At 46.6% G+C, this 27,227-nt stretch overlaps 1 protein-coding gene across 4 annotated transcripts in view; it reads right to left on the bottom strand.

The window, feature by feature from the left end:
• GPD2 (glycerol-3-phosphate dehydrogenase 2) overlaps nucleotides 1–26,205 on the bottom strand; it is a 62,041-nt gene extending 35,836 nt beyond the window's left edge. Inside the window, exons 1-5 of one of the 4 annotated variants that reach the window (XM_082312789.1) lie at nucleotides 9,534–9,678; nucleotides 8,298–8,500; nucleotides 5,650–5,744; nucleotides 3,652–3,823; nucleotides 30–154 (exon numbers count right to left, since the gene is read on the bottom strand). In XM_082312789.1, the coding sequence (XP_082168915.1) occupies nucleotides 30–154; nucleotides 3,652–3,823; nucleotides 5,650–5,691 (339 nt within the window). In that variant the 5' untranslated portion in view covers nucleotides 5,692–5,744; nucleotides 8,298–8,500; nucleotides 9,534–9,678. Of the gene's footprint in view, nucleotides 1–29; nucleotides 155–3,651; nucleotides 3,824–5,649; nucleotides 5,745–8,297; nucleotides 8,501–9,533; nucleotides 9,679–11,902; nucleotides 12,011–25,861 lie in introns of those variants that run through there. The other 3 variants (XR_014228257.1, XM_082312788.1, XM_082312790.1) reach the window with 3 other exon arrangements.
• Between the last annotated feature and the right edge of the window lie 1,022 nt (nucleotides 26,206–27,227).

Here is a 27,227-nt window from a genome sequence, read left to right as displayed (position 1 = left end):
TTTGCTTAACAACCAGCATAAACAATTACCTGCTCAAAATCCAACTTCATGATGGCCTTCTGAAGATATCTCACTCCACCATGGATCAATTTAGTACTCCTGCTGCTGGTCCCTGATGAGAAATCATCTCTTTCTAGAAGGGCTGTTTTTAGTCCTGTGTTACCAGAAAACCAAATTAACTTCTTAAATTACACAATTTGTATGTAATTCATTAAAAGACACTTCTCTAGGGTAGAGACAATCACAAGAAAAATTACTCTGTACATGGATAAATTTGTATTCAAAGTGTAGTGCACTGTCTATATTGTAATGAAAAATTTTAGCCTCCTTCCTAAGGGAAAAGTCAAAACCGAACTTAAACAGAAGCACATTAAAACCTGGATATTTCACAATAGAAAGGCATTACAGTACATTATAGGGGCCATGCTCCCTCAAGCAAATTATAGTTCGTATTCATGGCAGGAACAGAATATTTTCACGAATGCTTTTAACTCTTTGCAGCAGAGAGCTCTAAACCTCTCCCACGAACAGTTCAGACAGCATACCAGAGAGGCAGACAGCGGGCACCTCTGCCTGCTTACTCGCAGTCTGCCCCAACCAGAGGGGAGCCAGCCACGGGCACGCTCGCTGCTCAGGGAGAGCTCCCCAGGGAACGCGATGTACGCACATATATGTAGTTCTGCCATACACGTGAAATTGTTTGATAATTCAGGCTTAATACAAAATGTAGTAGCTTACCTAGAAGTGCAGCAACGGGAAAATAAGTTCCTCTACAGCTTACTATGCAGATACTACAGCGCTCACACAGCACACAGACATCCTCCTTTTACACATCACGTGCCCAAAGGGCACGCGCGCGCGCAAAACGTTTGCTACAAGATATTACTAAGTATTACAGAAAAAGGTTTAGTGAAAATGGCGCCCACGTGCTCCCGGACAGCGGCAGGCACCGACGCCGTGGCTAGCCCGAGGACGGGATAACCCCGCGGCTCCCAGACGGGCACGCACATCCAGAACACGCGTGCTCTACAACGGACGTCCCAACGCTTGTTCTGACAAACGCTTGGAAGGAGGCTGGCGTGGTTGTTGCACCAGCTGTGTTCCCAGTTACCCCGAAGGCCAGGAAAAAGCTTTCCCCGGGTGAAGGCGCGCTGCTTCACATGAAGTCGCTCTGAGGCCGTATAGCCCAACGCTGCCCGCACTACCTCCCTTGCACAAGGGAGGTGCCAGCGTCGTCTTCATGAAGGAGACTGACGCCGGGTTACGTGATGGACGTCAGGTGAAGGGAAAAGTTGCCGGGAACAGAGGATTAACAGATGCCTTTTAATGATAAGATACAGGCAACAGCCTGGCCACGTCCTTTGGCACATACCTACAAGACAACCACCACTGACTTCCAACGCCCAGCGTAAGCAAACCCAGCCACGATAAGCGCCGTAGGACAAGTGCATGTCAATCTTTCACTTATAAAGCATATGTGAAAGGACAACCTGTCTTACGCAGGTCAACATAACAGACCCCCTCCATCGCTGGCAGACTTGTAAAGTTAGGCAGGCAAGGCAAAAGGTGAATTAAATTCAGTGACCTTGCTACCAAAACCAACAGCAACATGAGGATGCACAGCCAGGGAGGAGAGCATCGCCTGCATCAGAAGTTATCCCTTGGGTCTTTCCTTCGCCCTCTCTGAGGGGTGCCTGATGTTACTGGTTGGTGAACATAAGTTTTAACATCTATTGGTCTCCTAAAACTTTTATGTCCTTAAAAAAAAAAAAAAATCTAATTATTACTGGTAACTTCCAAAGATCAGAGTAATTTATTTTTGTCAAATGTGACTGAAGATTAATGGATACAATCAGAAATAATTTGGCAAAGATATATCAAACACATGAAAAGCAAAATTTGTTGTTAAGTGAAGCAAACATAATAAAAGAGCAAGTTCCATGAATGAACAGCAACAATACACAATTCATTAACCAAATGCCTAGGAATATTTCACAGTTCAGAAATCTACTGATATAATCAGAATATCTAGTAAAAGGATAAACACAGATTACCTATAATAATTTCTGTGTGCTTTACAACTGCATTTTCTACCACAATATAGCAGAGGCAGAAGTGAAAAGATCCCAAGTTATCTTTACTAACACATGAAAAAAATTAATAACCAGATTTGAGTTTGTATGTATGTGCCAACAGTACAGACCTTACTGCTTTACCTATTTCAAAATTATCACACGTTCTGGACAAGTATTTTCCAAATCAAACTCCAGAACACTCCTGGAGTCAGGCTTCGCCTCTCATTTCTGAGGTATATCTACGGGTTAAGGAACCTGAAGAACTTTATGGCTATCTACTATTTTTTAACACTATTTTTTTCCATTTTAGTTCCAAAACCAGAAACAAGGTCTACAAACACAGCCACTAAGAAAGGTTGGTTCTCCCTCTCATTGGCTGATTGTACTGAAAACAGCAACAGAGAACATGTTCCAAGACAAGCTTTTCTCACAGATCTTTTACATAGCGCTTTAAACAAAAATATGATATTCTGGGGGAAAGTAGCATTTTAATAGAACAGGAGTTGACGCCACAGCCTCTCCCGCAGAAACAGTACCCATGCATTCTCACCTCTGTATCTGAAGATCTATTTTCATTAAACTTGTAAAATGACTTATTCTCTTTGAGATCTGTCTAATTTGATTGAACCTGCTGGCCAATTTCACAGTTACTGTGCGAGGCGGATGACACAGTGGGCATTAGCATCCTGCTTTTTCAGCCCCTGAACTGCGTTTTTCACATGTCTGACCGCCTGCATGAGCTATTGGGCAACATCTGCACATCTGCTGGGCAATAACCGACTGTCACAGAATCACAGAATGTCCTGAGTTGGAAGGGACCCACAAGGATCATCCTCCTGCAGAAGTCAGGTAGAATGCATTAGCTTAAACTCATTTTACCTTGAGCTTTCCATAAGTTAAGGCTACGTATAAAGTTAACATCAATTCTGCTGCTTCTAGCAGCTTCTTAAACCAGTTACGCAGCTAATCCCCCAGAAGACGGGAAACACGAGCACAGATCTACTGTATGCACCTTCAGACTGAATGGTGCCGGTACCTTCCACTGAAAATCCAGACGGACTTCTGCAAACCTGCAATATACTAAGCAGCTACAATGCATTAGCAGAAGCTGTAGATGTTTTATGTTATAAGAAATAGGAGCTGGAGAGCCACTGTGCCTCATCTAGGGTTCATGCTTGGCCCTTTCACAAGAGCTGCTAAAAGTGCTGTGCAAGTCTTGTCGTCTCTTTGCTGCAGATGCTCTCCTGCACAAGCAACTGAAATGTGACTCCAGATAAACCCACCAAGTAAGGAGCAACAGCGAACGAAAAGTCCATCCAAGAGCATCCAGCAAAAAGGTTTGCTAGACAACTGCACACAAGCACCTAGACAATAAAGACTCTGCTGAAACAACAAAAGGCAATGACGTTTTATCTCCAAGTTCATTTTAGCTTCTGAGAACAGAAGGAAGTTTTATAACCAGGCATTCAGAGTACACCTTCTCTATCTCCAAGTACTTTTGAAAAGTCAATCTGATAAATTTATTATAAACCCTGTAATCCAAGAATAAGAATGCAATTAAATTTTCAAGCCTTACCTCTAGTGACTGCATCTAAAGCACAGCCACATCCTGTTGCTCCTCCGCCTATAACAAGGACATCAAATTCACTGGTGGTTTGCAGCGCCAAAATTTGTTGTTCTCTTGTGGGGAAATGGTTCTTTATTGGAACAGTCACAGCTTCTGCAGCTTGAACATGCACTAAGGTACCCTACAAAGATTAAAAACAACACATGAGGATCTGTATTTATTGTGTATACGCACAAGCGTACACGTACACACGCACAACCAAATCACAGCATTTTCTATAACCATAAAGGTAAACTCAAATATTCCCAGTTACTTTACCTATATTTGATAATAATATTGTATTAAAACATTATGGAGCAACAAACAGCACTAAAACCAGAAAGGGTTAGCACACATATACTTCATCTTGCCTACTTCAATATAATGCTGTACTCAAGTGCTATTACCTATATTAATTATTTCTAGGAATAGTCTGCTGCTGTGTCAAATGTTTCAGGATGCTCGGGAAGTATTTCAATAAACAGACACATGGTTAGGCTCTCAACTCTCTACCAAAGAAATCCATCAAAGCAAAGGACTTAAGATGAATGTACACTTCGTATTTTAAAATTGATTACTTGTACAGTGGCATTAATCTAAGATCAAATTTGATCAGGTTCATGAGATGATGTGGTTTACTGTCAAATATAGTATTCTAAAACACCAAAGAAACACTATTTCCATATCCTTTTTCAAAAAAATCTTATAAGCAAAGCAATTTATATCCCACAGCATGCTAAAATACAACTTCTCTTTAAGGTGACAAAACTTAACGGTGTGGCAGTTCCCAGACAAGTTCAGATTTTCCTGGAATGGCTTTGAGAACCTCTCCAGTACGGCCTGACATTCCGCAAGCCAGAGCTGCTCTCCATTTAGCGACCGTGGTGAGAAAGGCTGATGTGCTTGCTCGGTCAACTAATACGGACCATGGTTTAAATGTTAAGGTTTTAACCAGTTTCTGAAGGATCTCTTCAGTTAACATTAATTTAAACTGAATTCTGAAAACCCTTACAGTCACAGGAATCCCCAAACCCTATTGCTGGTCACATACTTCATACTGATCACGTTGTGAGTGCCATCACTGTGGGTTCCTACTCGCCACACTAACTTTATATACAATGGGCTGCAGGCAGAGATCATAGTTACTCAGTTAAATAGGCTGCAAGGCCACAGAAGTCATGCTTGCTTTCAGCTCTAGCTTTGTTTTTGTTCCAGCTCTTTTCCTCCCAAATTTTTTAAGACCCGAAGGACCCATCTTTTCCACAACAGAGCAATCGCTTGTACGTAAGTGTACCTGGCAGACAAAGCACCTACATTTACAATACGAGAAGGGCAGCTGAGGTACTGGCTATACTATAGTGCAGTATACTCCTATAGGCTAAGGTCTGAGCATAAACCAGCCTTCAGTCCAAATGGCAGGCTTAGCTGATGTAAAATAGATTATGTGCAGATCTCCTAGACAGGAAAGAGTAAACTAACACAAATTTGAGTGACAAAACACAAAATACTACTTTCTTACTATCATCTGGAACAATTTGTCTCATCTCTTTCCATCCACTACTTACAATGTGCAAGGAAGCTCTCTCATTTAAGTTTTAATTTCCAAACATTCCTTGAATAAACTGAACTAGGCAAGTTGTTCGGTTATTTTTACAGCTTTATTGCTTATTGCACTGTTAACCGTGAATTACAATTGCCGCAGAACTAGCTCCTAAGCCCAGTCTCACGCTGCAAACGCACCGGTTACCCTGCCTCGGTGTGTTATCGGTACTCAGCCCACACGCTGAGTTTCCCAGGTAGGTGCTCCGGGATCACTGCGGTTATGGAAAGCTCCCCGCTAATAGAAGCCACCTCCAGGTTTTAGGAACTCCAGCCACCTTCCCGGGCATTCGCAATGGGGAGGGAATATACGCCTGCCCTATTAACGTAGCTTGACTGACAAAAGGTAACTCGGTCGCTTGGCACCACCTGCTCGCGTGCGCCGTCCGCGAGGAGCCGGCTGAACGGCATGGCTCCTCTTCAGCAAGCGATCCACTGGTTGTCACAGCGCTCTGCAGGCGGACCTTGGGAGTGGAAGGCAAAAGCGATTCTTGCTACACATCCACTGTAAATTAACAGCCAGTCCTGCCATGCACGAGAAGCCTGAACTCAGATTATATGGTGCACGCATCCTAAATATTTCTGTTCAAAGTTATTTGCTCATTCTTCAGCAGTATTACGATTGAAATGCATTATTTCTCAGTGTTCCTATCACTACTATACAACTGAAAATAAAATCTAATAACTAGTAGCCATGTCTAAAGGAAGTGCATATTCAAAAGATAATTAATGATCAAGTTCATCCTGTAATCGTGGATTATATTGACTATAATGCAAGTAGCTCATGCAAATTACTTAGGATAGCAGCAACCACTTTCACTGCACGTGTGGAGGAAAGCTGGACCAGAAAGAGTGCTTCACTTTATATTAAGGATTTATATCTTCCCAGAAATAAAGTGAAAATTAAGATTTCAAACAACCCAAATTTGGCAAGTTATGACCCAAGGCAGGGTATTACCACTGACCATTCCCAAGCACGGTGCCTGTGGCTCCCGCTGGGGCCCCCTCCAGCCCGGCCGGCCCCAGAGCCCGGCCCAGCGAGGGGCCTGGGCACGGGCTCAGCTCCAGGCGCCCCAGCAGCCGCATGAAGCGCTCGGCCAGCGGTGGCCCGGGCTTGGTCACCACCTACGAACTCACAGGAATGAAAGGTCTCCTAATTAGAAGCTTGTTTAAACCCACCGCGGCCCTCGGAGAGAGAGGAACTGCCGGGGCTGGCAGCGCGCGTACGGAGTTAGGAGACGCGCGGACGCGGAGCGGCTGCGCCAGGGTGAAGCACAGGCCCGTCCTGACGAGCCTCCCCGGTGCAGTCCGCCCTCGCTCTCACTGCACACTAACAGCTGGCAAAGATCGCCAGGTGAGGGACAAAGCTTTGGCACTTCAGGGAAATTCAGCTCCCACGTTATTCTTCTGAGCAAGCAATTCTGTACATTCCCACCTACTTTTCCCTCTTGCCCCGCTCCCTCCCCAGCCTACTCATCTCTAGCAGCGCTAAACACTCTTATATCCCCCAAAGTACGGTAGAAACTTCTATACCCCTAAAGTGTGGTACGCTTTTCCCCTTGAACACCTGAAAACTGCGACAACGCTGCAGGTTTCGGGGCTGCGTAGCAAGCGTTACTGTCTGGCTTCCGACACCGCCTCTGGCTTTTCCTCGGCAAGCCGTTGCATTAAGCGTGCTTTTTAGTGCTGTATCGTTACAGAGCGCACAGACAGACAGCGATGCCCATTTCCTAGCTTCCCTAAGCATCACCCTGTGACTGGAGACAACAGCGACAAGAAGGAAATTGTGAAGGCAGTGAACACCCGTGGCTTAGTCTTGCATGCGTTTCTGTTGATCCAGCTCAGCTACACACGCTCAACTTTAAGTTGTAAAAAAAGTGAAAATCCCCATCTCAAAATTAGTTTTGCACTATGTTTCCAGACATGCCTTCTTCAGCCAAACAAGCAACTCTTTTCAACAGGCACAACTTAACTTCAGGAAAAGAAGAGATCACAAGAAAACAAAACAAAAAAAAAAATCAGAGTTCAAGAAGTACTAGCATAATTTGGTTTTGACTATATGTTTTGGTTTTAAACACATTATTTACAACAAATGGCTTATAGTAAAACACAGACCAGAGTCCCAAGCAGATAGGCACTGGTATAGCAAGAGCACAGAGACAAGCATTGAAATACAAGCAAAGTGATTAGCGCACTAGGAATTGATATAGATACGATTCATCTTACTGTCAATTAAATGCGAGAGTGAAGAAAAGCTGCATACAGGGATTCCATCTGCAATAACGTGATTAGTTTGGCAGTGAACAAGTATGTTTACTGAAATAAGCAATTGCTGTTTATATCTACAACTTCTCAGGCAAGAGTTCCTTGAATGGTTTTGATTACACTCTTAGTGAGAAGAAATTTAGTTTGGCAGTTTGAATTCAATCATGAAGTTATAAAGTGATCTAGTAATCCGTAAGCAAGCATTCTTGTTCATTTGCTAATGTAAATCTCCAGGTAGGTTTGCAAAGTCAAATTCATCATCCTTATTCATTAAAAAAGAAAAAAGAAGAAGAAAAAAAAAAAAACAAAAAAACCCACAAAGGAATTAATTTAAAACCCCAAAAGCAGACCCCGGTGCGTTATCATATTATCACACCCTGTTGGATTCACCTTGATGAGCAATTCCTATTGACCAACAATGTACAGAGACACCAAAAAAGAGAAGGATTGCCTGGTGGGCTTAGTGAGGAAAAGACAGCAATCTCCTACAACTCCAACACTAAGCTTAATGGGTGGGAGGCAGAAAAAAAATCAGAGGTCTTCAGTTGAAACTTGGCACATCAAAGAATACCCACATCCTATCTAGGACCAGCCCACCTGGCTCGATGCATTAAAATAAAGGCACAAAAAGCAAGAAAGCTTCTTGTAGATGCTGCCTGAATTGCTGCAAGACAAACTGGTATTTCCATTTCTCTATCACCATTAGCGCTAGAAGCGCTGGTGGAACAGCTAGCAAAGGCTGGCTGTATCACCTTCTCCATTCACGTCTCTGAATATTCGAGGCCAAATCCATCAGTTAGGTACACAGCCTGTGTATTTTATGTCTCAGAGGGGTTCAACCTCATCTCAGATACAATTCTTCTTTTCAGGAGCTCGTGACTGGTAGTCAATGTAGTACACACGGATTTGAGAGTTTCTGTATGGTTTAAGACAAAATTCATTTACAGTGGTAGCACTGAAAAAAAAAAAAAAAATAAGTCTACGCACACTTTTGCTTTACCTGAAAACAGTTCAAGAGGGACTAGTTTCTTCAGACCTCTGCACTACCCGCTTGAAGAGTTCCCCAACTGTCTCCTTTTCTCTGGAAAAAGGTTTTTCTTTTTAATCTAACCAAAAGCCCCCTTGTCAGACTTACGCATTTGCCCTCAACAGCCCAAGTCAGTAAGGCTGCGCAGAAAGCTTGACCAGCTTCCTTAAGGGTGATGGTTATTCAACATGAAAGAACCACTCCTGTGTGTTTACTGAAAGAGGTTTTGCTTGAATTAGTGTCATTCCTACTTATTCCCTTACACATAGCATTAAGCTAACCCAGCTTATTAATTCAGTAAATATCCCAGTGATCAGGTTACTAAACAAGACACAGAAGTGCAATATCCATCTATCAGCTTGCGAGTTAAATTCAAAACAGTTCTGTCATGTCAACACATGTTCCCATCCTCCCCTTGCTCAGCAGGAGCTGTGTGTTGTCAAAAAACCCAACACACAAGGAGGGCAATTTACTGAACTGCTTGTATGCCTGCATATGCCATACCCAGATACGTATTCTCAGATTATATTGCCTCAATTGCCGTTGCAGAAATGTGCTCTAAAATGTCAGCACACGTGTGTGTATAGAAAAATAAGTTGGGATAAAAATCTTGAAAACCAGGACAGATCTGAATCAATGGAGTGTTTTATTTCCAAAGTGTAAACACTTTACAGCTGTTTACATAGAGACAAGGTTAACTGATGCTAACTGTGCCACTCTCCTCACAGTCAGGCTTTGACTCTCAAACCCAGCAAGGACCGTTTAAATTTCAACATAAAATTGCCAATACTCATCCCTTTTAGCAGGCAGACCACTCACCAGCATGCTCGACTAACAAATCATAAAATCACAGAATCATTTAGGTTGGAAAGGACCTTTAAGATCATCGAGTCCAAATGACCTCCCACCCATGCTCAGGGGCCAGAAGCTCACCACCCTTCAGCCTCTCCCTTGGAATTACCTGGGACAGCCACGTTTCAGGGAGACATCGAGCACCAGCTGAGTGAACACGGAAAACAAACAAAGACAGATCGACTGGACTGTGTGTTCAGGATTATTAGCCAGCCGAGGTCTTTATTCTGTAACTGGGTGCCCCCGATTCCAGGCTGCTGGCCACAGCACGGACAGCCGGTCACCGAACAAGGCAATACCAACCTGGGGAAAAAACCTGAGCATTTCATTTCTGTCTCATTATGCGATGGACTCAGTTCTTGAAATAACAACAGATTTCCTACAATGTGTAGCCAGTTAGTGCACATCTTGGGGCAGTATCCTTCCCTGGCCAAGGAAGACAAGATCTTTGCCCTGGTGTACATTTGATTGGCAGGCATTATTAAAAAGAGGACACTTGGGCTGGGGGACATGCCCGCAGCTTAGATATGTCAACACAACAAATGGACTGTCCTCCTTTGCGTCAATCCCTCCAGTTATGTTCCACCTGCCGCCCTATATTAGGTGTTTAAGGCAGCAGCTTTAAGGGACATCACGTGGGAAATGTGCAAGTTAGTACGACATGAAAAAAACATGCTGTTCACTTGACAGATCCATTTGCTTACGCATATGCTGGAAATTTTCAGGTCCTTTGTAGACTGATGCTACACAATAGGTTTAGAAATTGGGGAACAAGCGGTTATTTCATTTTGACACCACGATCACCTTCTGTAAAACTTCGGGTTTTAATCTGTCTCTGGAAATTCATAATGGCCATCCATTCCCAGAAAAATGGGAATTCCCTGAATTCAGGAATACTGCATATACAACAAGTGAGCTATCCAGATCACTTTTCACTTCCAACTCCTTCTCTTATTTAACAGTCCTAAAACTTGAAGCTGCCATTTCTGACAGTAATGAAGCCAGATTGTAAAATCCTGTGATAAAGACTCCAGAGAGAGTTAGAAACAGCATTATCAGCTAGGTGCAAGACAGGCAGCCCAATGGGAAGCTCACTTTAAATGCTAGATTTTATTTTCTGCAACATTTTTTCTGAAGCCATAAGGATCCTGGCTTATCCACTTTCCAGCTAGGTTCCCCAGAAATGACTCATCTCATTTGCTTTACCAATACCTCAGCTGCTACTCCTCCTCCCCACAGAAACAGCCAGAATATTCAGATTATCATTTACTCAGACATAATACACACCTTCACGGAGCTAAGTGAAGACTGTCACCCATCGCCCACTGTTTTACCTTCAACTAGACCATTAAGATCCACTTCTTCCGTTCCTATTTTCAGTTTGCCCAATTTGAATGGCAACTTGTAGTACATGTGTGGTAACTAAAGCCGTTCACGGAGTAACGGCTTGCCTGGGTAAAGAGCTGACAGATTATGTTTTTCAGGTGAAACGCGAAATGAGCGCCTGCCCACCTCGCTGCTCAGACTGATACCATCTCAGAGGAAGGAGAAGGTAGCTCCTTGGCCTTAAGCTTTTTCCAAACCCAGACTGAAGCACGTCAGGCCAGAGCTCTGACTACACCTACTTCAACCAGTTCATGGAACACCGATTGCAAATATTTTTGGCCAAAGGCAAGGCACCAGCCTCGCAGCCCACATTTAACACAAGATCAGAAGACATGTTTCCTTATACACATCTACTAAGCCCAGACATGGTTATTTTATAACTAAGGTACAGCACAACTGCATTAAAATAATGGGCATTTGTTTGCCTTAAGACAGAGAAGTTGTTGATCCACACCAGCTCTGCCTGAAACCAGACCACAACACAGGTTTCTTTTACTCATTTCTCCTTGGCTTCTGCATCGAGAAGCAAGTCAAAGAGCACGGTGACTCCAACTCTACTGCAAGGAGCAGCTGTGCCAATGAAATCTATTTTCTACAACAGCAAGAATCAATCCACAAACTGACACCAGAATCTACTGCATCTCTACTACCACTACTCTACTTTACCAGTAAGTCTCCAACATCACCCTTCACTGCTGCCACCATGACTGTTTTGAAGCTGAGATTTTCAAAGGTAGTGCTAGTGGTTTCACTTCAGGCTTCTAAGTTTGAAAATACTGACCAAACTCTACTTAGTGCTTATACTTCAATCAGTACTTTCCACTCCTCCTGCAACTAAGTAAAATCCCTAGCAGCACACAAAGGTCATTTTTTAAACATGAAAAATGGTTTACAAGAATCTCACTTCCCCACTGGTTAAAGACCTACAATAGTGAAACATCGTTTAATGCCATCCTCCAGATTAGCACCTACCAAATCAAGCTGAGAGGCTCTTGGCATTCCTTTCCAAACAAAACTATTCATATAAGCCTAACATACGCTCAAACAGATTTTAAGTTTCATATTTTATGAGAAATCATAATTAATACTTACGTGTTTGTTTCTATACTGAGAAAATTGAGAGAGGCCAAAAACTGTTGCTATGGCACCTCCTCCAATGAGAGCAGTTCCTTTCACTGCCTTCTGAAATGCCATTTTTTACTGTAAGAAAAGAAGATAAAAATTAATAGGCAGTTTTACCACGTTAGAATTTAGGCTACACAGAATAGACCCTTTGCAGAAACTAATGGCAATGTTGTGACAGTTGAAACTTAGGGTAGCGATATATTAATTAGTGATTTTCACTGCAGTGTTAATAACTTCTAAACAAAGTCTAGACAGCGGCAAGCCAGAGTGCTCTGGTCTTTGCTGTGAAAGCTGAACGACAAAAAAGTATTTACATATACAAGTAGATGTACACACCCTCCCCATTTAAACTCTAAGTACTCGTATATGTGACAAGTGCTTACAACACCGTGGCAAAAGCAGAACAAGAACACCCTGTCGTCAGCCAGATGGCCACCAAATCCTTATCGCAACAGAACAGCTGATCTGCTTGACAAGATCACCTTTAGCTACCCTCCCGTCCCATCACACTATTTCTACAACCACATTTGCCTAACAACGCTCCATCCTGCTTTCCAGCCAGGAATTAGGATCCCAGTTTTCACTGTATACCAGCAAAGCTTGTCCTACCCAGGGACGCTGGAGAAGCGATGCGCTGCTGGTCAGGAAGCAGGTCCTTCAGTGAGAAGCAGCAGCAGAGACAGCGGACAAGATTAAGTGGCTTGAAATAAGCGCAGAACTTTGTCATCTAGCTACAGAGGGTTTAAAACTAGCCTTATGTGGGTCAGGCAAATTCTTAAAAGACCCAGTGTTCGGATACTGAATGAAAAATTTGCATGGAACTGACCTGAATCTTAAGCAGGCACAACCTAATCCATCTTCCCGGGACCGTGGCAGCTCACAGCGCCTTAGAAACAACATACATCAAGTTTGAAGGACTCCCGTCAGCGCTCCAAGCCCTCCGGTTATGAAGACATCTTTGTCCAAGCCCCACATTCACCCAGCAGTCTCCATACAAGAGATTTAGCACCATTAAGGCCTAAAGCAGAAGCAGGCAACACGTACAGCCCCGTGCCAACGCCGGAACACCAGCGGACTCACAACGCGGCGCGAGTGGCCCCGGGCCAGGAGCAGGGAGCCACAGCGGCTCCCCATCCCGGGGCCAGGCAGGGGGAGGCCCCAGTAGCCTCTCCCGAAGCGTGGCTGGGGGGCTCAGCCCTTGCCTTGGTCCCTGGCGAGGGCCCCCGAGCCAGCCCCGCTGTCCGGCTCCGGCACAGCTCCGGCATGGCGCGGTGCCTCGCCGCACGCCAGGCCGCACGCGGCGCCGGCTGATCCAGAGGCTTCGCAGCCCTCCCTCCGCAGCTGCCGCCCATCTTGTACCAAACGCACCGGACTGGGTCATAAACCGTGACTTTTGGCAGCATACAGCCTTCCTGTCAAGATTTGCAGCAAACTACTTACAGCTGAAAAGTTATTTCTTTGGCCTTATAAATACAACTAAACATGAAATATTGTATGTTAGTATACGTCTGTACACATTTCGTCTTTTTTCTCCTTTTAGTTCTTCTAGCTAGCATGACTGGTATATTTTTTTACGTAAAAAAATACACAAGCCAAACAAGAGAACTTTGTTTTTAGGATGGTATAAATCTTAACTTCATTCCCAGTGCACTTTACTTGCAGTGCACTCAGTGGGGGGGGGAACTCCCCGCACAATTATTACATGCAAACATTTGATGTACAGATGTTGTATGCATGTACTATATGCAAGCTATTATTGTACAGAAGGCCAAGAGCTGCAGCTTCCCACAAGTTTTTCTGTAGAGCAGCACGTATGCTCTTGAAGACTCCCACCATAACAACCTTTCTTGGTACGTATGGAGAGTATCACATTTTCCATTTACTTCATACTTCAGTCTCAAAAAAGACCAACTTCCTCTTTCCTTTATACCATGACAAGGAGGAGTAAAAGGGAAAGGCAACAGACAAAAAAACCCCATAGCAAGGGAAGTTTCTCAAAGGAAAGCTTCTGTGGCGGCCTGGCCTCAAAAGCTACAGCACCTCCACGGAAACAGGGAGTAAGCCTTGAGTCAGATGTCTCGGACCTTGCTGCCAGTAACAGCGAGCAGCCGCACTACCACCAGCCCACAGCTACAAAGCCAGGGTGCCGTCTGTGGCAGATGGCCAGGCTGCTGCAGCCACCCTACGCCTCCCCACACGCTCGCTGCGGAGCACGCGCTTGGCAGCGCAGCGCGGCTGCCTCCCCCCGGCTGCAGCCCCACGGGGCGCAGGCTCCCCATCGGGGTTGCGGTCCACTGCCCAGCTGCACCGCACGTGGGCTGCCACTGCGAGAGGAAAGCGAGCGCCCAAGGAGGAGGGCTGCCCGCGGGGCCCCAACTCAGCGCTCCCACGGCAGCACAGCCAGCTCGCGGGGCAGCCACACACGCTGGGACGCAGGCCTGGCGCCTGCAGAGTCCCTCTCCCGCCCGTCTGGCATGAGTCTCGCACAACAGGATTTGAGCAATCTGAGAAACATCTTATCACCAGAGCAGAGTGCCTCAGAATCAGACCCTATCCTGTAGGTTTATCCCCGCCTCCTGCCAAATTAAAAAATAAAAACTAACCATCAGCTGAACCCTACCACCTGAAGTCTGTTGAGACAGCCTTTTGTAACATCACTTCTATATACCTGACAATGCCTACGGATACTCATGAAGTCATAACACAATACAAAACTCAGTACTGCACAAGAATTAAAACATGCAGCTGGAAAACTTGCACTGCTGTCACCACACTCATAACCTCCTGCAAAATAAAAGCACCAAGACAATCAACATCAGTTCACATACCATCTATAGCCGCGCAAAGCATATGGTGATGGTGAATATGTACACATCATCCCAGCACTCTGTGTACTACACATTTCTACCATAAGGTTTCTTCAAGTCGCTAGAACAACAACTCATCTTTCAGATTGCAAACTGGTGGCAGTCTTGAAGTAGTTTCACACACCTTACACATCAGCAAAGGAGTCACTTCAAATAAGAGTACAAAACCCTTGCAAGTGCCTGTTCTGGGAACACAATATGCTCTAGAATCCAAGGGAGTTTAGAAAGAACAAATTAGCATCTTCCACCAAGCCAGCTTACATGTCTGCAGATACTGGCTTTCAAGAAAGAAAATGGAAGTGTATCCTTCCAACATTTTACCGAGTTCAGTAAGACAGGGTGATGGCTGAAGCACAAATCCCTACTTACCCCAGTTCAAGTAAACTCTTCAAAAGTTCATTAACTATGAACAAACTGAGAGCCACAGCTCAGCAGCAGCATTCGATGGCAAGCGCAGCCCAGCAGGCTCCTAGCCAAGCGCTGAGCACCTCCCGCGGCACAGCGAGGCGCCCGTCCCCAAGGGCAAACCCAGCCTGCGGAGGGGCAGGCTGCAGAACCGGGCAGCTGAGAGCACGGCCGATGCTCGTCCTTGCTTCTTGTCCCCTCGCCTCCTTCAGCCTTTTTGGAGATTGCATTCTGAAGACTGAGTACATACCTGCCAGAGCTAAACCTTTACACTTCCATTGAGTAGGACCGAAAGAGCAGCACAAGGTATACAAACCCCTGACTGAAGCCTCGGTGATGGTTGCCTACACCAGTTTACTTTAAAACCGCGGCTTCCCAGACAGCTTTGGAAGTCATTTATTTTTGTTTTTAAAACAATGAAATCATGTTCTTCGGACTGTATGTTCTAATGGGCCTTTTTAACAAGCATTTTATCAATACTTCTGGAAAAAAAAAAAATTCCAAGTTTTTAAAACTGAAGAAATAATGTAGCTGTGTCTTTTACTCAGTTGACCTTTGCTTCTTTAGTTATGGGTTAAAAAACCCTTACTGCATCAAGCAAAATCTAAAGTTTCCTTGCAAATCACGCTAGAAATATCATTGCATATACGAAGAAAAAAAACCCCACAAATTGCCCCAAAGTTGTGTAGCAGCTTCCTAAGTTGTTTGTGCAAAATAAGTTTGTGCTGCACAAACTTATGACAGTGATCAGGAGGAATAAACTCAACACTCACCACAACTGGGAGTTACGTAGATAGCGTTATGCTATTTTTCAGTAGTTTGAAATATCTATTCTCCTGATAACTTTTTTGTTAAGAAAACAACCCTCAAACAGAACATGCTCACGTACTGAATAAAAGCTGTACTGGGCCAGTGCTGGGAAATAAGATAATGGCTAATATTACACTTGCTCTTCATGTTCAGAGAGCTCCATCTCCTCCGTTTCCGTCTCCCAACAGGCCCCTGCAAATAGCAGGCACGGACCCAAGGGCTCTGCTTTCAGCTGCTTCGGCCGAAGGAGCTCCCTGGGCCATCTCCTCCGTACCTCCCGCCGGGATCGGCGACCTGCCACGCTAACGCACCCTTCGCAGCCCCCCACCCTCCTGCTGTACTCACACCTCCTGGCAGGCAACAGTTTGTTACGGATGCCAGAGGGTCTCTTTCATTAGCTAGAATAAACACTAGTTCTTCCAAATAAGAGAATTCATTTAAACAAACAAACAGCCAAAACAACAAAAGCCCCCATGCCCCCACATTGCTTACTTTGATCCAGAAAGCTTTGAAGCATCTGTCACCAGCTCTAACACAACAGAGGCAAGCAAACAGCGTTTATTTAACAGTTTCCTATACAAAATCTCTATTAGGAACCCCACGAACTCCACTGCCTATTGCATGCAATAAGTATTCCTTCATATGTATAAAGGACAGTCAGTCTTCAGAAGTTAAATGATTATCAAAATCAAATGAAAGTTCAACTCAAAGTTCGTTTCTGGAAAGTTTTGGGTGAGATACAAAATCTTTAGAATGGTGTCTACCTACCACAGTCTGCTGGCATACTAACCTTTTCCACCTTCAAATTTCTACCAGCGAAACGTTTTACCCTACGGAATCCAGCGCAAGCACCACAAGACAGGCAGCAGTCTGCAGGGCTCCACCGGCGCCTGCAAGAGCTGACACTCAGCCACGGGCAGGCAGATCTGGGGGGCCGAAAGCACCGCTGCCTGCCCGGCCGCTTCCACCGCTCCCAGAGCCGGCTTCCTCACGTGAAGCCATGCACAAACATGCACTGATAAGAAGGGAAAAAATGATCTGAGAGTACCTACATACCAGGCTGGAAACCACGGCAGTACCGAAGCTGGTTCCAAAGCAGCAAAGGCCCTAACCTCCAAGGAGCATCAGACCGGACAGCTGAGTGGCACTCACTGCTCTTCACCAGTTCAGTACCCTTAGAATACAAACGTGGTTGCCCACAGCTTGATTCGATGGCCCTGTGGCTTCCTCCCGCCAACGAGCACAGTTTTTAAACCGCACCTGTAACAACACGTGGGGAGCCCCGACAAGCCTCGCTGCTAACACAACCTGTTTACGGCGACTCAGCCGACGCCAGCGGCGAGCTGCGCGCGCTGCCGCAGCGGGCACAGAGGTACGGGCATGTAGGGAACGGGGTTCAGGATCGCTCCCGCGGCGGGACCTTGTACCGCTCTCACTGTGGGTGCAGCTGGACTAACCACACCAAAGCAACATTAGATATGCCACAGAGAACAACGTTCCCGCTTTCCTTATGCGGGATAACATGTAACATAAAGAAACTGGCAGGTTCAGTGCCCTCGACACAGGGGGATTTCGAGCCTCAGCCGCCAGCTGTCGGTACGGGCTACCCTCTGCCTGCCCGCCAGCCGGGTACGTGGGCCATTAGCTCTACTCAGAGCTGATAGCCAGATTATATGCAATTCTCCGGAGAAAGGAACGCTCCCAGGAGACCAGCTGCTCAAATTGCCACATAAATCTTGCTCACCATTGGTAGGAGAAGCTTATTCAGGGACAGAAAGGAAAATACGGCTTAACATAAGCCACTCCAATGCAAAGCTAGACAGGCATTCAAGCCTACAGATGGTGCTTTTACACCTAGAACATCTCAATTGCATCCTAGGAACCCGTGAGCCTGTATTTGTGAGGTATGAGCAGATGTATTTGGATTAGGCTGAACTGAGCTTGGGGCATTAGCAGGTACCGCAGGCAGGCAGAGCCCCAGACAAACAGCCGGCACAGACACGATCTATACGTGCCAGGCTGCTGCGTGCCACGCCGAGGCTCTGCCCCAGACTCTTCAGCGGGGCCCTGCTAGAGCATACCGCAACTTCTCCCTGCCCAAATGCTCCGGCCTCGTTCCAAAAGGAGCTGCATTGCGTGTCGGCAATGGCACGCAGCAAGGCCTCCTCTGGGCAGGAGGACGGCTTGAACCGCCCCAGTGGACACACAGCCAAAGAGAAATTAGAGGCTCTCTAAACATACACTTGTGGGTTTTTTCCTCAAGTCCTCCCCCAGAACGGCTGCTCAAGGCTACTGTCGGCACCAAGCAGGATAAACCAGAGCGCAGAAGATGAAAGGGGAAAGAATGCAGTCCGCATAGTTACGACAAAGGTTGTACACAGAGTGCTACGTACACAGAGAAGAGCCTACACTTAAAAAGCCCTCATCTTTTGCAAGTAGGTAATAAAACTTGACTCTCTTCCAAGCTGAGATCAATAGCTTGTGATGGAAACTGAATTTTATTTTAATGAAAATTATAACAGCAAACAGCATGAGAAGTGACGCAGTCAGAAATAAGTCATCTTTCCATAACACAAATATTGAGTCACCTTTAAATCACTATACACTGTTTGAGCCACTTTTAATGCTGTAAGTGCCACCTGACACTGTAAATCCGCACGTTAAACCTTATCCTTAGTTTCAATACAGGTCATAAACGGCACCCTGTGGAGCTATGCCCTCGATCTGAGGGTGGGCTGAAGTCCCCGACAGGCTCTGGAGCAAGCTCAGGCAGGAGCAAGGAGCCCTTGATGGCACGGGAGCAGCCAGCGGCATGCCGCGAGGAGTGGCAACAGCTACAGCATGACCTGTCCAAAGAGCTAAATAACCCACAGGGAGCGTTCCTCAGTGAACCGGCTGAGTATTGGAAAAGATTCACGGGGACATGAGCTCAAACTTCTAGCTATTAAAGGACTTCTGGTAATAAGAAATAGGCTTTAAACTTGAAATGAAACACAAAGGGGGGAAAAAAAAAAGGCACTAGTTACATGAAATGGAAACTACGCAAAAGATTTATCAGGACAAGTTCATGCTTTCAGTTTCTAAAAGTTAAAAAAGTTGAATGGTCATCACAGCAGGAACCGCTCCCTCCTGCCGTGCCTTTCCTAACCAGCAATTCAGAGTCGCGCTTACTTTGGCGTACAGAAGCATGCAGCAGTCGCTCCATAGGAAGCTCCCACTGCAGAGCCCGGGCTGGTGACCGGCGGCCCGGCCCCAGCGAGGTCCCCGGGAGAACCGCACAAGCTCACAGCCCCTGGACCCCCTGCACCAGGGGCAAGGGCTCCGCTTCGTCGATTAATACACTTCTTAAAGGCAGGATTCTTCCGCTTCACTTTCAGCCCCACCTTTAAGAACCAAGAAGCATACAAAGCGCAACTTACATCCCGTTTTTTAAAGAAGGGATTTCAACACCCGTCTTCAGGAGATGCTTCTGAATAGCGTGCCCCATGCGACAAACACCTGCCAGCCCGCAGCTCTCATTAGCCTGATATAAATCCTAGGAGTGACCTGCCTTCCTGATTTCCAGTAACGCCCAGCCCAGGCAGCTGCAGGACTGCGGGCTGGCTCTTACTGCGGGTTGTGCAACTCTGCACAGCCCAGAGCGCGCACAGGCACCTACCGGGGCTCCCGCTCCCACCCCAGGAGGCCAGGTGACTGAAGAAGAAATGCTGCAATCGCAGGCATCGCTGTACTCGAGCACCTTCTAATTATTAAGATATCGGGCAGGATCTAAGCAGCGCAGGGCTTAAGCTGGGGGAAAGAATGAGAGGAATGAGGGAAGAGGCATGGTGGAAAACTCAGATGCAGAATCACAAGTTAGAGATCAAGGGAAGATGACTACTTTCACAAAAGTGAAGAGACAGATGGATACAAACTGTGGAGTTTAGCAATAGGAGTGTGTGACGCCCTGTATGCTGCCATCAGACATGGTGTATGAGACGCAAAACCTGTTAAATTAAGAGAAGAAATCCAATCTGTTATGTTGTATATCTGTGTGCTTTATGAGGCCATTACCATGGAATCTGGGTGCTTCACATTCCATTTTAAACGAACACATCTAATAAAGTGAGTCACTCAATGGAAGACTTAAAAATAGAAAACTTATAATCATCACCACTACAGTTTGCATAATTTGCCATTGGCACAGTAGCATTGTCTAATTCAGTCTCTCTCATCCCTTCCAAAAGCTTCTCAGGTAAGTTTTGGATGAGGAGAGCCCCAGACCCACGGCCCTCCAGGCTGCGTTGACAGTCTTGCACCGCCTTGGCTTCTCCAAACAGCTGGAGTCGCTGCCCTCAGCTCCCTCCCATTCACCTTTTGGTCCTTCTTGCAGGACTGCTTAAAAGGCGGCCGCTGCGACGGCGCACAGAGCAGCAATACGCCAGGCCGCAATCAGGATTCTTACTGTGGGTAACTCAAGCGTTGAAAGCTGTGCTATTCAGAGTGCCCCTGGCAGTCCGTGGGTGTGCCAATGCCGGAGGTGGCCAAACAACAAGAAAAAGGGGATGTGATCAGAAAATAATCCTGTTAGCACCCCCCTTAACAAGATCATCTACCAGCTCTCCTATGGGTTTTCTCGTTTGCTTTTAGAAAAGACTGAAGTGGGTAATACCAAGTTACGTAGCCTGTCAGACCATACTAACCAAAGCAAGCACCTTCGAAGCAAGTGAGTGAAGCTTAAAGCAACCAAAACTGAAGAAAGATGCTTGCCCGCAGCACTCCTAACAGTCCTGAAGCACCTCTCTCCTCGGCTGATTGGGGTCTGCCTCCTGGGCTGCCCTGCCCTCCTTGTCACCCAGCCACCAAGGACCGCCAACAAGAGAATAAAGCAGCGCACGTGGAAGGGCACCCAAAGTTTTTTATCTCCCTCACCAGCAGAAGTCCGGGCCACTGACTCATGCACTCATGACTTCTACATCTAATTACTGTAAACCATATCTATAACGACTATAACGAAGCCACACACCAAGAAAGAGTTCCAGCGGGTACGAAACATGGCTGATATCACAGCAGACTCCATCCTCCAGATCCTCTCCTAAAGCCTCCAACGGTTACTATGGGTTCTTAAACACAAGTCACAGCACTTCAATTAAAGTAATTATCCAAGAACTACCTCACCAACCCAGCACGGAAACATAACCCACAATATCTAGACAGCTCACAGGGTTACAAGTCCCTTTCAGCCACAGACCTCACCACAAATTTGTAAGTTCCCGTACACAGAACTTAAAACCCGAAAGCCCCGCAGGCCACCCTGCCATAGTAAGTGGAAGCAAAGCAGCAGGTTACCATATGGGGAGAATCCTTCCCACGCTCCAGTGCAGGCAACTAGCTCGGCTATCATGCCCAAAAGTAGTTGCTGCACTTGTCATGGACAAAAATAAAGGAAAAACAAAGCAAAAAATAGGCGTACTATCCTCATTCCTTCTCTTGGTCCCCACTGCCTCAAACCACTTAATTTGCTTTCTGCACTCAGGTGAACAAGATCCTCCCACCCAGCATTAGCTGATATCCCAACTGCTTTAAGCTGCATCCTGCAAGGAACAAACTTTTTTTGCCTTCTCTATTTATATTTGCCTTCTCTATTTATATTTTTAACCTAACCACTTTTTTTCTTCTGTTTCATTACCCTCCTACAAAAAAAATGTCTTACAGGTAATGAGGGGCAAAGTCTGACTTGTAAATCGTTCTTGGGATTTCAGATAGTAGTCATTTTGCCAGAGAAAGCAGTATGTTTCTGAGAATGAGGCAATACTCACAGACAACGATGGCTGTAATCCCAAGAACCGTACCTAAGAACTAACAGGAATACAAAGAAACACTGAGGTCACGAGTATTTTGAGCTTTCCCAGCATACAAACATAAGATATTTATCAAGTTTTATCATAAAAGTATTTAAATTCCCTCCTGTCCTATTGAAAGATTACTTCAAGATCTGCCATCCAGGCAGTGGGAAACCTAGTCTCCGGCCTGATTACTGACTAAATGTACGCAGGATGATTTCCATACTTTTTTGTTCTTGTGCCAACACTGTCTTTAGCTTAGATAGTTCAAATAGCCGTTCTTGCTTTCTGTATCAGTGGGGGTTAATATCAGCCATAAAACCCACCACACACACAGTACAAACTTGCAAATACTATAAACCAATTATTGTAATTAGAAAGAAATGTTCGTGTTAGATACAGTTAATTTATAGCTGTTCACCATTTTTTCTGGTATTCTTCATTCCCCTCATATTTAATGCAGATATTTGATTAGACAGTCTACCAACTCAGCTGATCCTAATATGAACTATATCCACGGTTTTCTCCCCACCACCCCCAGCCAAGAACTAAAGGAGAAAGAATTAAAAAACAAGGTGTTTTGCTTATTACAAGACTGGACATAGACCTGCATATACAAACAGGTACCCGCTCAAAAAATAACTACAAATTAGGTGATTACTTAGGTGTGTCAAGGAAGTAGCCTAGTTTTATATACTGGAATAAAGATTGAGACCTGATAGTACATGCAAATCTAATCCCAGAGGAGGGGCATGCATTCAATATCATTTTGAAATCAGAATCCATGCTGGGTTTGAGAAATACTTTGCAAGCAAAAAAGGCACAGTCCAAGACTTTGTACCCAGCCACCAGAGGAACGACAACCTCCACCAGCATTATCGGGATACAACCCGGGGGAGTTCAGCTGGCATTTGGGAACCCCCCTTGAAACAGAGCTACACATTCGCTCGGGAACCTGGCTCAAAGAAAATTATTTAGGGATACAAAACGTTTCTACAAGCGATACTACAGACAAGTTTTGATTACACATTGTTTGTTCATTACACAATAAAAATTGTTTTCTAAAATAACGCTTTTTGGAAAAAATGGGCTACATCTACGTTAGCAAGAGCTGTGGCGCAGCTGCGGTGGACCCCTAAAGCACAACGGCTACTGCTGAGAACGCAGCCTCCGCGGTCTCTGTGCTCTGCATCCTTTACTCCCAAGTAGCTCCAGTCTGGACCCACAAATACCCACGAAGCGACCAAAGCACACGAGGCCTTCCTTCTTTAAAGGGCAATCTTCCCGCTTTTGTCCGATCTGCTTCAGAACTTTTTTCTTCCAGCCTCTAACTTTTATTTCGTGTTCATTTCCCTTTGTACCCAGCACTCAGCTTTTCAGCGGTCTCCCACCCTCCCGAGAGGGCCCAACAAGGAAGGGGACAGGCGTGTGCCAGCTACCCGCGCCCTTCTGGAGGCAGAACTCCGCGGTCCTGCCCGCATCCCTGAGCAAACATCAGCGGCAGGGACACACCCACACCGATAAACCTAATCCCCAGAAAAAAACAGGCTCAAACTACAACCAGAAGGCCAAGTAACATACAGGAGCTTAACTAATTTATACAACTAGGCTATCAGACCTCTGGTTTAAATTGAGGGCAGCATAGGCCCATATATTTTAGGAAAGGCAAGATAATTGTTTAAGTCCTGTTTGCCAGCATGTAAACAAGCACTATGATAAAAGTAATCTGTTGCTTAACAGAGCTACTTGCAAATGCAAACCCTTGTTTTGAAACCGTTGAGATACTGACATGGGGAAGTTGAAAGTAACAATTGCAAACTGACTGTGGAAAAAGCACCTTTCTTTTAAATACTGGCTAAAGCTTGCAGAGACTTGTGCGAAGACAAAGTAGGTAGCAGAAAGGAACCTGTAGGAGCTTTCATTTGGAAAAGTGGTTTGCATTAACGGCCTTTGAACCTACCACATCCATCCAGCTTTCCAAATTTCTACTAGTGACACATTACCAGGTAGAAATGGATCTCTAGAGAAAATATTACACTATGTAATAAGGGCCTAGCTCACAAAGTTACTATTACTATGCTCCTGTGTGTGCATACATGCACACATGCATAATTAAGCAAAACAAAGTGTATATCCATATATGTACAACCAAAGCAATACTACAAATTAGATACAAGGTGTGTGTATAATTTTTCATGCACATGCATGTCTACTCAAAGCCTTCATCCAAAGTCAGACTAAATAAAACTGGTAAATGGCTAACATTAAAATTAATAACATTCTGTTTATTGCTATTATAGAAGAGCCAATACCGGATTTTGCCTTAGCTATCAACCCTTAAAGATCTTGAAATGTGAGACTGAGTCTTTACTAGCTAATCATCAGTCAGGGCTCATCACAAAATGTTTCTGAGGAACCGTCCCTACAAATAAGTGAGAAAAAGGTCTGATTGACTTCAATTAAAAATACACCATGCTCCTAACAGCTGCGCCTCCGAGCTTGCTTCTTATCCATGGTCAGAAGATTATCTTACAAAGGGACTTCAGAGTCTTCAGGCCAACGCCAGTGTAATCACACTTGAGCAAGCCTCTCATGCAGGAAAACTTTCTGGATGGAAACCCCGTTGCAGGATAGCAGTCATGGTTCAAAGAGAGCTCAGTACAGAAGCCGACTGCAAACACAGAGAATGAAAATAAGACGTACAGAGGAGTCTGGCCACCACCCGAGAACCACAAGATGACAAACGCAAGAGTCTGTAGTGGTAGCAGATTTGTGCGTCCACAGTGCTCCAGGTCTTTAAGAGAAAGTGGTCCTTGCCTCCGCAGCTGCCCTGCGGGTAGCTGGAATCTGACCGTGCCCCTGCCGCCGCTCCTGCCGCACGTTCAACGCCTTTGCCGCTCGAGAAAGCTCAGCACGGCGGCAGCAGGCACTGTGCCCCGACGTGAGGGCTTCTCAGGGCAGTGAAGAGACACTAGGAAGCGTGGCAAGGAGCGGGGCAGAGAAAAAACGTGCAACTACTTCAGAGGGGAGAAGGGAGAGCCTCCGCTTCCTAGGAGCAGGTGGAAAGGAGCTCGTTTTCAATGCCCCTTTACTACCAGTTTACAGTAGAGTGAACTCAGCAGGTAGTAAATCTGGCTGTTTAAAACTCAAGGTAGCCGCACACACCCATTTACATCTTTTTCCTGTAGTAATGGGCTTACCAATGTTTCCTGAAGTGATTGGTTAGGAGAGATCAACTCCAAAAAGTTTAGGACTTACTTGTTACACTGATACGCTCTCACCCAGAGATGGTCCCACGAAGTGTCCGACGCAAGTGAGATGCAACCCTTTTCATTTCCCAAAGTTCACTGTAACTACAGCTACACTATTATTAAAAAATGTGACTGCTGGGCAAAGAACAGCAGACGCTGCGTCCTACCAGCTCTATCAGAGAAGGAAAGTCTAGTGAGAGAGTTCTGCAACCCCCCTGCTTGTTATACACCGGTACCCACAGATGTGCAAACAGCTGCCCGCAAGCAGGGAGACGGCAGGGCTGTGTCTCCGCTGCTGAGGACGCTCTCGGGGAGCTCGGCCCCCGAGCAGGGCGACAGCGTGCAGACCAACGGGACGGCTGCCAAGCGCTTCATAGTACTTCCACCGAACAGCCACACGCTCAATTTTGGGGTCATTCTTTCCATCCGAAAGCTTAAACACAACAGCGGGGAGGGAGCTGGGAGCCCAAGCTCCTGCTGTACTTTGCTAAAGTGAGGTCTGGAGAAGAAGGGAGACAGTAGCGATGCGACTGCGGCAGATGTACCGTAAAGGCGGCTTCGGAGCTGAACGCGGGGCTCCGGCGCAGCCCGCAGACGCTCTCGGGCCGGAGCCCGGCACACCGCCCGGCGCCCACGGCCGCCCCCGCAAAGCCGCCCCCGCGGCCGGGACCGCCGAGCTCGGCGGCCGGGCCCAGGTGCGAAGCCCGGGACGCCGCGCCCGCTCCCCCCGCCCCGCTCTCGCCCCCCGCACCCAAACCGAAAGCCACTTACTCCGGGAGCCCGGGCGAGCCCGCGTCCCTCTCCGCGCTGCTCGCCGGCCGGCGGGAGGAGAAGGAGCGGGGGGGGGGGGGGGGGCGGCCGCCTTCCTGCGCGCCTCCTCCGGCCGCGGCACGCCTCGCTTCGCCTCCAGCAGCCTGCCAACCCCCTCCCCGCTCCGCCTTCACCACCGCCGGCGCCTCCCCGCCCTGCCCTCCGCCTCACCCGGGCCGCGGCCGGGCCTAAGGGCAGGCCGGTTCTCCTCAGGAAGGGAAGCGGCGCTAGGCCCCGCCGCTGGGGCCTGTTCCCGCCTTCCCGCTCCGGCGCTGAGGAGAGCGACGCGGCCTCCTCACCCCGGGCTATATTTAGGGGCGTCCCGGCCCTTCCCGGCCCCTCCTCCGGCTCGGGCTGAGGGGACGGCGGGGCCAGGCCCCACGCGTGGGCCTTGGCCCACGCGTGGGGCCTGGCCCCGCCGTCCCCTCAGCCCGAGCCGGCCGTCTGGGTCAGCTCAGGCTCCTTCAGACACTGATACCGCGATTATACATATATACATATATTATACCAACATCCACTTACCTACCACAGATCCTTCCCTGCTTGCCTAGGGGGTTAAAGCGCAGTGCAGCGGAGAGGGAAAAGACCTTCCCGACACGTCTCTTGATCCATGTTAGAGCCGTAATAGTCATAACCTGGATGGCTCACAGAGGAAAATGTTAAAATATCTGAGGGTCTGCCTTGGGGGGGAAAAAAATAAGCAGCATATAATGGAGGTAGAGAGCCAGATTCACATCTTTTTAGTTGTCCTCTCCGGTGGCTCCAGTATGGCGTGAAGCTGGTTGAGAGACAACATCGGTGGCTGCCTCTCGGTGACTTGCTATATCCTACCAGCTCTCCAACTGAAACTTCTCATGAAACCCCTCTGAGCTCCCCTTTTCTACTGGACTTGGCAGAAGCGCAATTTGGCAGTTAATCCAGGCCTTCATAGACTAGAAGCCAGGCTTTCCGCCCGCAGGGGGGCTGCACAGCTACCCTCTGGCCGATGGTCTTTGTCATAAGGTTTAGTTTTAGGTAGTCCTGCAAGGAGCAGGGAGCTGGGCTCAGTGATCCTTATGGCTCCCTTCCAGCTCGAGATACTCTGTGATTCTACCCCTCTGGGGCACAGCTAATGGAGCCCAACACAGGATAACATTCACACTGTCACGGAGAGGAAACTTGCAGCACAAAGTGCTGGGACGGGGTGGATGTCACTTTGGTTTTGCAGCACAAAGTATGCAGGCTTGTTTTTTTTTTCTATTGAGGGCTTCCTGAATTGAAAGCTTTCCAATTCTTTACCTCTCCAAAAAATTTCCAGTCTTGAACTTCCCTAGGCGCTTGCTGTGTA

Source organism: Platalea leucorodia (assembly GCF_965183815.1).
Source record: "Platalea leucorodia genome assembly, chromosome: 5".
Classification (NCBI taxonomy): domain Eukaryota; kingdom Metazoa; phylum Chordata; class Aves; order Pelecaniformes; family Threskiornithidae; genus Platalea; species Platalea leucorodia.
Note: the sequence above shows the minus strand (reverse complement) of the source record. Positions and strands in the feature narration are given on the sequence as shown.